Here is a 14,052-nt window from a genome sequence, read left to right as displayed (position 1 = left end):
CCTTAGAAGAGCTTGGCCAGGTTAATTTTCTTTTCCTTCTCAACTTACAGAAATATGATACTGCGCATGGGCAAAAACAGGAAAAAGAAAGATTGACAAAGCGAAGGGTTAGCTGTCTCCCACCCCTGGTTCCCACAGGAGTCCATATGCCATGAGATGTGGGGATTGAGACGATTTCATGGAAAGACCTTCCATTTTTAAAGTTGTGCAAACCTGGAGTTCATATTCAATGAGGGCCTACATCCAGCTGCCCCATGATGATTTCCACACGGTGACACGGGGTAGTGTCTTCCTGCTTTCAGCCCCCACAATTTGGCTCAAGCCTGATCTCAACCACTTTAAGCTTTGGTCATTCTAGCCACCTTTTATGCTGTATTTTCTCTTAATGCCACCAATCATGTGTGAAATTCTGTTGCAAAACTAATCTTGGTGGGAAATGATATGTAATGGCTTCTTTAGAGAGTGGCGATGTTGACCTCTGCTGCATTCTGAAACGTGTTTCAAGGTGTAGTACAAACAGAAACATCACTTTTCAAGGTCAAAGTAGAAATAGCTGTCTGCTTATACAAGATCACTCGTGAGCGGGCTAAGAAAATCATCTTTATGACTTGATTTTTATATCCTCTAATGTATATAATGGCTGTTACACATGAGGACCACTTGTGCTAAAAATAGTATAACATTCATTTTATTAAACCCATACTCAATGCCTTGCTTTTTCAAATGATGTGAACAGATTAAGAAATACAGAAAACCAGTGAACCAGGCACAATATTTGGGTATTTCTATAGCAAGGCATTCTTTGAGATTCTAGTCTCTCTCTCTCTCTCATACACACACACACACACACACACGCACACACGCACTTCTTATCTTTTAAAAAGGGAACTCAGTCAAAAGCAGCTGTGACCAAATCTTGTGGAATGAAAGTCGGAAACCACTAATTTAAATTTTTCATTTGTTTTTTGGAACAATTATGCCACCCACAAAAGGGTAAGTTTGCAAGTCGTCATTATCTCATGAATTTTGGAACTTATCCTTTAAATAAACCCATCTCATTTCCATATAATTACAGCAAGAAAGGAGGTCCTTAAAAAAAGGGAAATATTTTTTAGCTCAAAATTCAAGGATGTAATAGGCATCTGTGTTACGAGAATAACAATCAAATTTGGAAATTTGGTCCCTAAAATAAGACCTTCATGTGAATTTAAAAGTCTTTAAGGGGAAATCTCTAGCATTTTTTCAAGTTCTCTTTGATTTCAAGTACATGTGTGATACTTCATAACTGTGTTCATCTGCCATATTCTGCATATTAATGTGTATTAATTAGTTAATACAGTCTAATTGCAATGCTATCAAACTGTAAAAGGTGGAATCGGGACTTCCAAGTTGTATCCTGAATTGTTTTCTCTCCATGACAGCCTCCCGGAGATGGACACACCCCGTGGATGGTTAAGAAGACTTACCGGACCTAATTCCCCATAGCAGATCACTCAGTACAAACTCATTAGGACAAGTTAAATGTTTCCACTAAAAAAAAGCACTCAAAAAGAGGGATGCTTTTCTTGGCTGCCAGCTGCCTCCTGATCTCCTTCCTCATCACCTTGTCCCTTAACTATTTTTTAAGCATTCTGTGTTTGGAGGTGAAGCCTGATGGCAAGCCACTGCCCAACGTGTAAATGCTGACTGGAAATGTTCTGAACACCTGGGGTTGGGGAGGGGGCGGTTCTTCCTATAACAACAAACACTTCTAATATAGGCTGGGAAATAGGATGGTGGTCTAGAATGTCCCTACTAGATTGTTGTTGTTGTTTTTCTCTATCTACTGTATCCAAAGCTTGCCCAATCAAGTATTCATTTAGTCAGCACAACATTAAGCATTTTCCTCATTTTACTTAGGCACTTTAAGCAAGACAGCTGATCCACAATTAACACCAAGCTGAACTTGAATGGCTCATTCACACATTTTAAAATTTGCTCGCCCCTTTCTCCGGGTTTAATTAATATGCCACTAATAGAAACATTTACAGTGAGCGCTAATATTTTCTCTCACCTCTGCTCATTTGTCTAAGGTGTATCATTTCATCTCTTTCAGGAATGTGTTCAGGAGAGCGCTCCAATCCCTTCTGGGCTTAAAACTCATAGCAGGCTCTATGTGGTTGACTCTGGGCTGAGAAAGTCCTGCTTTCAGCCACTCTCTCATTTCTCTCCTGATGGCCCAGGCTTGTGACATGACAGCTCTCTGGCCAACCACGGATTCTATATGGGGTTGGCATGACCACGGGCAAGGACTTGACATTCCAGCAGTGGAAAAATGTGCTGGGCCAGATGGGAATGGGAAGATGATTCAGACATATGGTGCTTAGAGCTAGAGACAGTACACAGTTACAACCTTCTGCCGGCGCGCTGTGAAACCGCCGCATGCACTCATGCAAGGAACCTGTGCTTCACACCAGCACACTCATCTTAACCAAACTGTGCCCCGTTGGTGCAGGACTGTTGTGCTGACAACCACCCACAGCCTCTCTTCCTAATCTGGGGAGAAGTCTCCCAGCTGCCTTGCTTTTATTCTGGATGAATTATTAATGCCTTTTCATCCTCGGCAAATGTAATTTTTAGCTACTTAAAATATTTATGGGGGTGGGAAGGGCAACCTCACAAGTATTTGTTATATTTCCGTTCTTTTACAGTAAATTCCGATTAGGTTGCTCACTGGGATTTTCCCTGCTTTTTTTTCCCCCTCCGTGTGAACCCTATATTTAACTCCAAGTAATGAATGCAAGATCGATAGAATAAATAACAAAAGTATCCACGGTGACTGAACAGCAAACTCTTAAATCACTGCACACTAAGTGCAAACGGACAATTATTGAAAACGCTGCACTAAGATTTCAATAGGACATAGGAGTGAGGCTTAAGTCATTAAAAGGGTCCATTAGTCTTGCAAGTCTGAGACAGCACACTCAAATCACGAGCTATTATGGAGAACTGGAAATATTACATATTCCACCAACCCACAGGCAATTCACACACACGCAACTGACTCCAGCAGAGCTCGGACTGGGTCCAACTGTCCAGTCTCTAAGGGGCAGGAGGCTTAAAGAGAAGAAGGCTGTGCCAACCTATTCAGCCGATGGTTCTTGGTTACATGCATCCATGAAGACAAGCAAGCACTGACAAATTAGATTATTGATAGGGAAGTAGATGTCCTGCTTGCATATCAATTCATTCTGGGCTACAGTGCCCCATGCTTTTCATCACTCCCTTCTATGCAAGCAAATAAAAGACTTCTGATGTCCTCCTCATTCCCACAAATCACCAGGAAAACCCAAGAATGCAGCACCGTTTCTCTTTGTCCTTGTTCGCCCTGACTTGTGAGGCCGTTTGCAGTTCTAAAATGAAGAAGTAATGGCCAGCAAAATTGCAAAGTGAAAGCACTGTTTGGAAAAATCACCCCAAATAGTCCATTTTTTTTTTGGAGAATAGATACATACCAGGAAAACACACATATGCAACACACATAGCTGTATGTGTGCACAAACACACACACAGGCACACATTCCTGTCTTTGATATGTACAGCCGTAGAGACTTGCAAACCTTAGAATGCCATTGAAGGCTGACATGCTGAGGATGGATTATTCACTTCGTCCCAACTTAGCTCTGTACTACGCATTTTATTAAAGACAGGTGCCCCCCCCCCCATTTCTGGAAGTCTGACAGTTTGAGTAAGGGGCTGCATAGCATAACCTGAAAAAAAGGCATTCCTGAATGCACACAATTTCCTCCAGGAATAGAAAGATGGAGCTCATGCCAAAATTACGGTAAGACAGAACCACGCTCAGGACACAGAGGGCAACTTTAGCCCTGTCTTTAAAAGAGTACAGTTTCATCTGAAGTAGGACATCACATTTCAACTTGAACTATTAGAAACTTGCATTACACAGTGAAATGCATTGCCCGGTGCATCACTCGGTTTCACAAGCTGGCTGGACTAGCATACAGTACATAACCTGAGCGAGCCCAGTGAGCATTTCTCAAATCGCAACATGACCATCCGGTACAAACTGGATGGCTTCTGACCAGGATTTTCAAAAGCTAGACCGCTACTCGGGTCAACCCTACTTCATCACCGCACTCATACAAGCAATGTTTGCGAGAGGCTGACAACTAAAAATGATCATCTATTTCAATGTCACTAACTATCATTACAGATGCAAATCTCACCCCCACCATCAAAAATAGTATCTTAACAGCGTTTCCATTGAACAAAAAATAGAGTCATAATATATGTTAGCTATTTCATTAATTGCCAATAAAGATGCTCACCACCCCCATCGCCACACCACACTCGAAGAGATGTTAACTCTGTTTCTCCATGCTGCTTAAATTCGATGACAAAATGAGGATCGCCAAAAAAAAAAAAAATGAAGATCACTTCTTCAAAATCAATCTCAGTTATTTTAAGACACCATTTCTAAATCGGAGGCAAATTCCAGGGAAGTCAAAATTGCTGTTAAGAAAGCTGAAGGCATTCGGCTCTTACACCTTGGGTTCTTTCCATACTTTCACAAATAGTTTCAAAGGTTCAGAAAAACAAAACAAAGCAAATAGTACACATGGAAATTCGTGCTCTGTAAACTATCACTGCCCCAGCCCAAGTTTATAGAAATCCCACTGCTGGATGTAATGTGAAAACTGGCCAAACAACAACCCCCCCCCCACACACACACACACAAACAAATCACCTAGAGTATTTGCATATTGGATTCATTCCCCTAACCCCTCTCCAGAGGCTCTTGCCTACCTCCTAATATTGAATGGATGTCCTTAAATGATGATGTCAGATGGGACTTACAGAAGGACAGCATCACTCCAGGGAGGAGCAAAGTGTTTTCAGTCCTAATCCTTGTCTTCTTCTCATTTATTGAAGGGTTTGTGCTTCCTCTCCTAGCAGCGAGTTGCAGCATTACCTTGCAAATGCAGGGCTCCTAGCCTGCTGACAGAAAGAGCTGGTGGTGGGGGTGGGGGGTGGAGGGTGAGTGGGGGGGGGGCAGTGCTTAAGCACTCCACTGCTAACCAGGATCCTCCCTGGGAAGCCAGTTACTCAGAGAGCAAGAGCTGGGGCAGTCAGCCTCTGGAAAGATGACAGCCTTTTCAGAAGCCCTTTGGGGCAGTTCTAGCCTGTCTGATAGGGTTGCTATGAGTCACCATTACTTGATAGCAGTGTTTTTCTTGGGGGTGGGGGTGGGGGTAGGCAGGGGGAGCTTGCTTATGCTGCTCAACTGAGAGCCCAGTTATAACTGAGCCTTAACATGTTTTCTGGAAAGGAAGGCAACTCAGCTGGAAATCTAAGGGAGACTTCCACACAGGCACCAAACTCAAGTGCACAAATATTTACCAGCGCGGAGACCGCTAAAGGCATAAAATCATATACATTTTTTGTATATGCTAAGCCGCTCCTCACTAACGGAGGAGGGTGCTAGGCGGCCCGACCCCTGCCCAGGAAAGACTGTTTCTCAGGTCTGTCTAGGAAGCTGGGGGCAAAAAAACCAAACACTAAAGGGACCCCAGAGCGGGACTGAGCACAGCCAGCCTCTGGACCACGCCAACTTGCTCGCCCTTCCGTGAAGTTAGCCCACGACTTCCCACGCCGCACCTTGGCCGCCTCTTCACCTCGCTGGATGCCAAGTTCATGCGGACAAAAAAACGAGGTGAAGTTTATCCAAACCCACCCCCACCTCCCCGTCTCTCCTCCTTTTCCAACTTCAACTTATCCACCAAGAAGCCACAGCTCCGAACGTCCTGCAAAGGCAGCTGGGTCCCCCAGATGCCAATCGGAGGTGGGTTTCATGTCAGATGTGTTCTAGCTGCTGAAAGATTTTTCCCCTTTTTCTCCGCCCCCCCTCCCACCGCCCCCCAAGCCCCAAAGCGCTCGTCTGCACCGATCAGACCTGGGCACCCCGGGCAGGACATCATCAGGGCCGACACTCACCAAAATACATTATGTTTCTCATGAATCTGACAGCCGGACCCCCACCGCGGCGTCTTCAGCATCAGCTCGCAGGCACCGGGCTGACACGCCTCAGCAGCGTCGGTGCATGCTCCCTGGTCGGCCCGGTCCCCAGATCCCGGTCCCCGGTGCGGGCGCGGCTCCCTGCTCCCGGCTTGCGGCTCGCGGCTCCCGGCGGGCCGAGTGTCCCGCAGGCTGCCTCTCCGCGGCTACGGGCCCCGGCGGCTGCGGCTGGAGCTGGAGCTGGAGCGTGTGCTGGGGCTGCCGGCTGCGCTGCCCATCCTTACTGTAATCCGACTCCTCCTTGCGATGTCCTTGCCGCGCCTGTGACATCAGGACTGCGAGTACTACCAACAGACCCCCTCACCCCACCCCACCCCACCCCGGTTCGCCGGCCGCCACTCCACGCGGTGCGCCCCTGGCCTGCCTGGACCAACCGTGGCTCTCGGGAAGCCTTGACGAGCCCAGAGACTTGGGAAGGGGCGGAGTGAGGGGCGCGGGAGGCTCTCTTAAAGAGAGAAGGGTCCCTGATCCACGCAGGGACCCCCGAGGGGAAATGCACCCTTGTGCCGGAGGGGGAACCGGTTACGACGCGAATTGCTATGAACATGCAATCAGGCATCGTTTTATGTCGCTCCTGCAGTGAATAGACCTTCGGCCTCCCTTACCCTTAGCACCCCCTACCAAGTTGAAAGGCATCATGGGTCAAGTGGCAGACTGAGAGCTGCCAGGTGGGAGGTTCGAACCCACGAGCCGCTCGGTGGGAGAAGAGGTGGCCGTCGGCCTCTGTACACTGTACAGCCCAACAGAATGACCCTCCGTGGGAATGGAGCACACGGCAGCAGAGTTGGTTTGCGTGAGGTTGAAAAGGAGTGGGAAGAGGGATGAAGCCCGGTGTCTGCAGTGGATTGGTGTTCTTCAGGGCTGTGTGTTTCTACCTAAGAAGAATCCAAGAAGGAAACGAAAATAGAATCTTCTAGGACCCCTTGCTAGGGTAATGCAGGTTTTCACTCAGGCATGATCAAATCACAGAAAGCCAATAGGTGGTGAAGGGTAATTTTTATTTCTTGAATACTTTCTGGGCTAAGTTGATAAACACACGCAGCGAGGGGAAACAGCAAACTTAAAGGCCAGTGATGAAAGTCACTTCCCAGTGGCATGCTCTCACCAGTGCTGCCACCCTTAGTAGACATTGGAAAGGACACTAGGTCCGTCAGGATCTTTGACTTGTAAAAAGGAAAAGCATTTATCCTGAAAGGCGACCGAGTATGTGGTCAGTCGGGTCACTAATATAGCACCAACACGCACGCATTAAATTTGAGCCAAACAAAGCGTAGCTAAGCCTCTGGCTTCTCCCCTGGTGCAATGGATTGCAGCCCTTATCTTACACAGAAAAGCATGCTAGAAAGAAATCCCCGAAAACTCAGCTGATTGATACTTAAACCCATAGGACAAGTTCAGTTTCCTGAAGGTTCACCACACTTTGGGGCCCAATTTACCTACAGACCATTGGAGCTTAAACGTTTCTAGAAAAACCAATGAGATTAAGAATCAAAGCTAAATTCAGAACTGTAATCGGTCAGATGGAGCATCTGATATATTTGTAATAGCTTTTAAGCACCATAGAAGCAAATATCTCTCCATTTTGGTGAGCAAATAACCAATGTCCCACTCACCTCCTCCTGTGTCTGTTGGACAGCTTAACACATACTGGGACTAGGCACGGGCCCTCATAATCACAGCTTGCTGTGAAATCTTACAAAAAAAGGAGATTTGCCTCTGCCCTATTGTGAGATGAGAGCTGGCCCCCAAATCCTCTCCCAACCTGGATTATGAATAATTTGGCAAATGTAAATAAGCAATCAAATACAAACCAGAAATGGTACTGTAGAGTTTATGATAAATTTAATGATAATGTTGTAGGAATAGCTACACATGTAAAGCAAATTGCTGAAAACATTTAAATAGTGAAGAATATTTACTTTTTTTAATTAAGAAGAAAAACAATAGTGCTGACACACTGAAGAAAATATAGCAGTATTTTCTTTTCCTTTGGGGGCTGATGGAAATCATTTAAAAGTAAGATGAATGGTTTTTCCCTCAGGTAAATGATAAAAATAAAATGAACCATGCTGGAGTTTGATTATGGAACCAATCAGCTGCTTTGACCTCCAACAAGGGCTAGGGGGCACTCTAGTTCAATGTTAGAGTTTTGGGTCCCACAGAGTTCCTGTAGTTGAAAGATGCTCGTGTCGAATGATGAATTATAAACAGGAGATTTGAGACACTAAAGGACTGTCATCATGAATTAATAACACCTTTGCATTTGCATGTCATTTTACAGTTGCAAGGTACTTTCACAGTCAACACTCTCAGTAACAAACTGAGATCTCAAGGTGGTGATATCAATGTCACAAATGAAGAGCTGAGATGTTAAGCAACTTTCCCAATGATAGTAGAAGAAAGAGCTGGTGTCGTACTGTTGCTGCATTTAAGTGAGATTCTTCCTACAGGTTTCTTTATTCAAATAAGTTTGCCAATCATAATGATTTACATAAAGCTCCAAACTCCAAATAAAATATGTGCCTACACATTCCTGAAACAAAAGCTTCTTGCTCTATCTATCTATCTATCTATCTATCTATCTATCTATCTATCTATCTATCTAGCCAGCCACCCTACTGCATAAAGCTAAAAATCACTCCACTTCTGTTGAGTCCAATCCAACTCATGGAAACTCTACGCAGGGTTCTAAGAATTTAATTTTAGCAGAGACAATTTTTATCCATTTGAACAGCTCGGGTATGAAAAATATATATGTATATATATGGAGAACCCTGATGGCGTAGTGGTTACGCACTGGGCTGTGATCCACATGGTCAGTAGTTCAAAACCACCAGCAACTGTGCAAGAGAAAGACTGGACTTTCAACTCCCGTAAAGAGCTACAGTCTCAAAAACCAATAGCGGGGTTGCTAAGAGTCAGCATTGACTCAATGGCAGTGATCTCTCTCTCTCTCTCTCACATACACATACATGCATATAAAACAAGATATATGTGTATGATATTAAATATAAACATGTATGTGTTGTTAGGTGCCATCTAGCCTGTTCCAACTACTCATAGCTACACTATGTACAAGACATGGGGTCCTGTGCCATCCTCATATTGTTCTTATTTTTGAAACGACAGTTTCAGCCACTGTGTCAATCCATCTTGTCAAAGGTTTTGCTCTTATTCCCTACACCACGACTTTAGCAAACCCAATGCCCTTCTCTAGGGACTGGTCTCTCCAGACATGTCCAAAGTATATGTGACAAGTCTCACCATTCTGGTCTCTAAAGAACATCTGGGGGAGGGGGTGCTATTTCCATGAAAGATTTGTTTGTTCTTTTAGCAGTCCATTATACTTTTCATATCTGTCATTATTTTAATACCAGAGTTCAAATATATCATATGTAAATATATAGATATATATATTCACAAGTGTACAGGCAGAGAAAAGTAGGTAAAAGTGCATGCCAACTTCTTCCTGATCTATTGAACATTACACCCAAAAGAGCAGTGTGCAGCATTTGAAACCAAAAACCCTATGGCCATCACTTCAATTCTGACGCATAGTGACTCTCTCGGGCAGAGTAGAACTAGAACTACCCTCTGTAGGTTTCCTAGGCTGCAAATCTTTACAGCAATCAAAAGCCTCATTTTTCTCCTGAAGCACAGGTTAGTGGATTTGAACTGCCGACCTTGCACTTTAGCAGCCCAATGTGTAACACATTGCTCTAGAAACATATCACATTCAAGAGTCAGCTGAGAGTTCTATGTATATAGTGACAGGTTGATGTCCTGTTTATTTAAAGGTATTTGACAATACCAGCACCCCTCCCACTATGTACATGCTTCCCAGAAGACCTAAGACAGAAATGTTACTTACAAGGTTGTCATTTAAATGTCAAAATTTCCTCTTTCATTTAAACGACCCTACTTTAATATATAATTTTTAAGAGAAAATACCCCTCCTTTCTTTTTTCAAATGGAAAAACAACTATGTGAAGTCCTAACTGACGGTAGGTAGCTGTGGGTCGTGAACACCTGCATCTGAGAGATGCTTTCAGATGCAGTTCAGGTTTAGGATCCAACAGCGGAGAGAGAGGGATGTCGTTCAATTTTCTGACTCGGATCTATCTCTAAGGAGCTGTGAGCATTTGGAGCAGCTGAGAAGGAATCAGGTCACATGGTCTGGGTCCAGCCAAGGAATCAGCCAAGGAATCAGTTTACCAGAAAGAAATATGCCTTTCACTGCTCAAACAAGAAACCCTCAAACTGGCTACATGCCTCAGAATCAGGTGAGGCATTTCCCTCTGCTCTAATATCCAGATACCCGCACGGTTACTCATCTCCTTCAAATCTTGCTCAGTTTACTTGTGTCCTAGTTCCTCTTTTTAGATATTCATACTGCCTTTGCCCTGCCCCGGCTTTTTCGCATCTTTCCACCCCTATTTTGCTCCATGGTAGCTATCACCATCTGGCATTCTATTTTGCCCTGTTAGATTTATTTTCTCTTTCCTCACTTGAATGTTATCTCAGAGAGGGCCGGTTTTACATGATTTTGTTTTGTTTTTATTTTTGTCTGTTGTTTACTACTATATCCTCTATGCTTAAAAAGGTAGTTGGTACTTGTTGCTACTCAACAAATATTTGGTGAATGAGTGAATGCTCCCAGAGAGTACAACTGCATTGTATGTAAAACATTGTTCTTTTTGAATGTGCCTGCAGTCTGCTTTTTGAGGTTGAAGATGTTTTGTGCAAAATGCTTACACAAATTGAATTTGTCCATGCTTAGCAGCAGCTGTTCTTAACTTCTGTGCAGCGTAGATGCCAGGTGGGACTGCAGGCCAAGGCGTGTGAGCTTGTTTGTCCTTTCAAGTCCTCATAGCTGTATGCTCCAGTAAGTGAGCATGGAGTTGTATCTCCTTTAGCTCTATTGTGTCCTCTTTTCCCCCAAGCCTTGCTTCATCCCATCTTCATTTCTTATCTAAATTGCAACAGTACAATTTCACTCTGTACACCCGAATTTAGGCTTGCCCAAGCATCAACTTATCCATGTAAGAGTGATCATTATCATATATATATATATATATATATATATATATATATATATATATAAATAATACCACTCCATTGCACAATATCTTAAATCTCTATATTTCTCTTAATAGACTGCATAAGACTTTCACAGCCAAAGTACTGTCCACATCTCCATTTGCAAAAACTCAAGCCCCCACATACTTCATTCTACCTCATTGCACAATTGTGAATTCTCTAAAGATTATGTGATCTTTTAAGAGCTAATTAGGATGTGTTCAATAACTAGACCATCTATATTTTCAATACTTGTTCTGTCTGTTTTTCCTATTCAAACCTTGGCTCTCTATTATGTATCAGATTCCTGAAGATCTTTTCCTTTAACTCAAGGCTGCATGAGATGCTACTGCTATTTTATTAATCATGCCATAATGAGAAGGATTTTTCAACAATATAATCAAGGACTACATATGTGAATAGCACCAAAGAGACAGGAATTGAATCAACGTCAAAGAGACAGGAAAATCAAAGAGACAGGAATTGAATCAACGTCATCTGTGGAAACAGACAGGGAAATATGAGGATCATCAGTCAGAATAAGGTCAGAGGCTGACTGTAGAGTAGATCACCAATTGGTCATATGAAAATTCAACTTGAAGCTAAATAAAATTAAAATAAGCCCATGAGAGCCAAAGCACGAATTTGAATATATTCTGCCTTTATTTGGGGACCATCTCAAGAACAGATTTGAGGCAATGAACATTAGTGACCCAAAACCAGATGACTCATGAGATAAAGGCTAACACATCATACATGGAGAAAGCAAAAGATAAAAGAGAAATCCTAATGGATGGCAGATGAGACTCTGAAGCTTGCTTTCAAATGAAGAGCAATAAAACAAATGGAAGAAATGATGAACTAAAAATGCCAAATAGAAGCTTCAAAGGGCAACTCGAGAAGACAAAGTAAAATATTATAAGGACATGAGCAAAAACATAGAGCTAGAAAATCAAAAGAAAAACACCCTTAGTATTTCTCAATCTGAGAGAACGGAGAAAACATTTAAAATTTGCATTTCAATATTGAAGCTCGCAAAAGGCAAATCTTAAATGAAGCAGGAATCATCAAAGGGAGTTGGAAGGAATAAACAGAGTCACTAAACCAAGAGGAACTGGTTAATGCGACTCAGTTAGGGAGGAAGTATATGATGAAGAACCAATGATATTGGTAGAAAAAGTACAAGCTACCAGGAAGACACTGGCGAAGAAATGAGGCTCTGGGAAGTGAAATAACCAGAGGGCAGCTCAGCAAATAGATACAACAGTGGGAGTGGCCATTTGTCTGTGCCAAGAAATCTGGAAGACCAGAAAGGAAGAGGTCGTTATCTGTGCATATTATTTAATAAAAAACAAAGGTGATCAAATGGAATGAATGAATTATCAAGCAATATGATTAATATCATATATATATATATAAAGTTTGGCTGAAGATAATTTAAAAAATAGTTGCAGTAGCCTATTGATATGAAGGTTGAAGCCAAGGTTGGAAGATAATGGACACAGGGAAATCACAATTGTTGTCAGGTGGAACTTGACCCCAACAGAAAGCTCGAGAAAGTCATTTAACTGTGTATGTGGACAATACCCAGCACGCAACTGTGTAGATCATAACAAATTACAGATGGCATTAGGAAGAATAGCCTTTCCAGAACACTTAATTATGCTCATAAGGACCCTACATAGGACAGTTACTTGAGCAGAACAAAGAGATATCATTTGGTTAAAAATTGGAAAAGATAAATGACAGGTTTATATCTCTTCGCCATACAATTTGGTCTGTATGCTGAGCAAAGGAACCGAGAGGCTGGCTTATGTTAAGAAGAGCATGGCACCCAGTTTGGAGGAAGATTATCAACAACCTGCAATATCCACAAAACGCAACCTGGCCTGCTGAAAGCGAAGACTGCAGCACTGACTGATAAATACCACACATTACAGCCATCAGGACGCAGGACCTTTCAACATACAGAAAGCAGAAATCCTCACAACTGGACCAACGACCAACGCCATGCCGTTGTCAAGAATTTCAACTTCCTTGTCTCCACGATTCCACAATCAATGTCCAGGGAATAGCACCCAAGACGTCAAACAACATATTTCTCTGGGTAAATCTGTTGCAAAGACCATCTTAAAATTTTCAAAAGCAAGGCTGCTGCTCAAATGATTATTTGCATCTGACTCAATTAATGATATTATCATAATAATTTATACTCATGTGAAAGCTGAACAGTAACAGAGAACTGGAAGAAGCATTGACAAAAAATATCGAATATGCCACAGACTGCTAGAAGACCAAATTAACCTGTCTTGCAAATGAGCCAACCAGAATGCTTCTTGGAAGTAAGAATACTAAGCCTTCATCTCAATTACATTGGATACTGTATCAGGAGGGATTAATCCTTAGAGAAGTGTGTTAGTATGGGTAGACTAGAGAAGCAAAAATTCATAGACACTCATATGTGTATAAGAAAGAGCTTTATATACAAGAGCAACTAATATTGAGAAAACATCACAGCCCAGTCTAGATCAAGTCTTTAAGTCCAATATTAGCCCAGAAGTCTGATACCAATCTAACAACTCCTCTTCAGACTCACAAAACACATGCAATAATGCTGAATTCAGGAAGATCACAGGTCAGTGGGTGGAAAGTCTTGTGCATCCAGTGGCGATATAATCATCTCAGCACTGGAAGGGGTCTCCTCTTGCCTCCTCTGGTTCCAGAGCTCTGGCTGCTTCAGGGCAGCTCTATCTGGCTCAGGAATGTCTCACAGGGAGTGAGCATGTGTCCCGCCTCCAACAAGCTATTTATCTCCTTAGTTTAGCACCTCCAAATGAGGTCATCAAGGTGCGACATGATTGACAGGCTAAACTCCATCTCTTTACTGTTAAGTCTCAA

The 14,052-nt window shown here is 42.9% G+C and overlaps 1 protein-coding gene across 2 annotated transcripts in view; it reads right to left on the bottom strand.

Moving 5' to 3' along the window:
- The window catches only part of ZNF385D (zinc finger protein 385D), a 362,344-nt gene extending 356,001 nt beyond the window's left edge, over positions 1–6,343 (bottom strand). For both annotated transcript variants that reach the window (XM_075548950.1, XM_075548951.1), the window contains exon 1: positions 5,995–6,343. In XM_075548950.1, coding sequence (XP_075405065.1) covers positions 5,995–6,016 — 22 coding nt within the window. In that variant the 5' untranslated portion in view covers positions 6,017–6,343. The remainder of the gene's footprint in view (positions 1–5,994) is intronic.
- Positions 6,344–14,052: the final 7,709 nt, after the last annotated feature.

The sequence above is a fragment of the Tenrec ecaudatus genome, chromosome 4 (assembly GCF_050624435.1).
Source record: "Tenrec ecaudatus isolate mTenEca1 chromosome 4, mTenEca1.hap1, whole genome shotgun sequence".
NCBI lineage: Eukaryota > Metazoa > Chordata > Mammalia > Afrosoricida > Tenrecidae > Tenrec > Tenrec ecaudatus.
The sequence above is the reverse complement of the archived record's forward strand: the minus strand, read 5'-3'. Positions and strand labels throughout refer to the sequence as shown.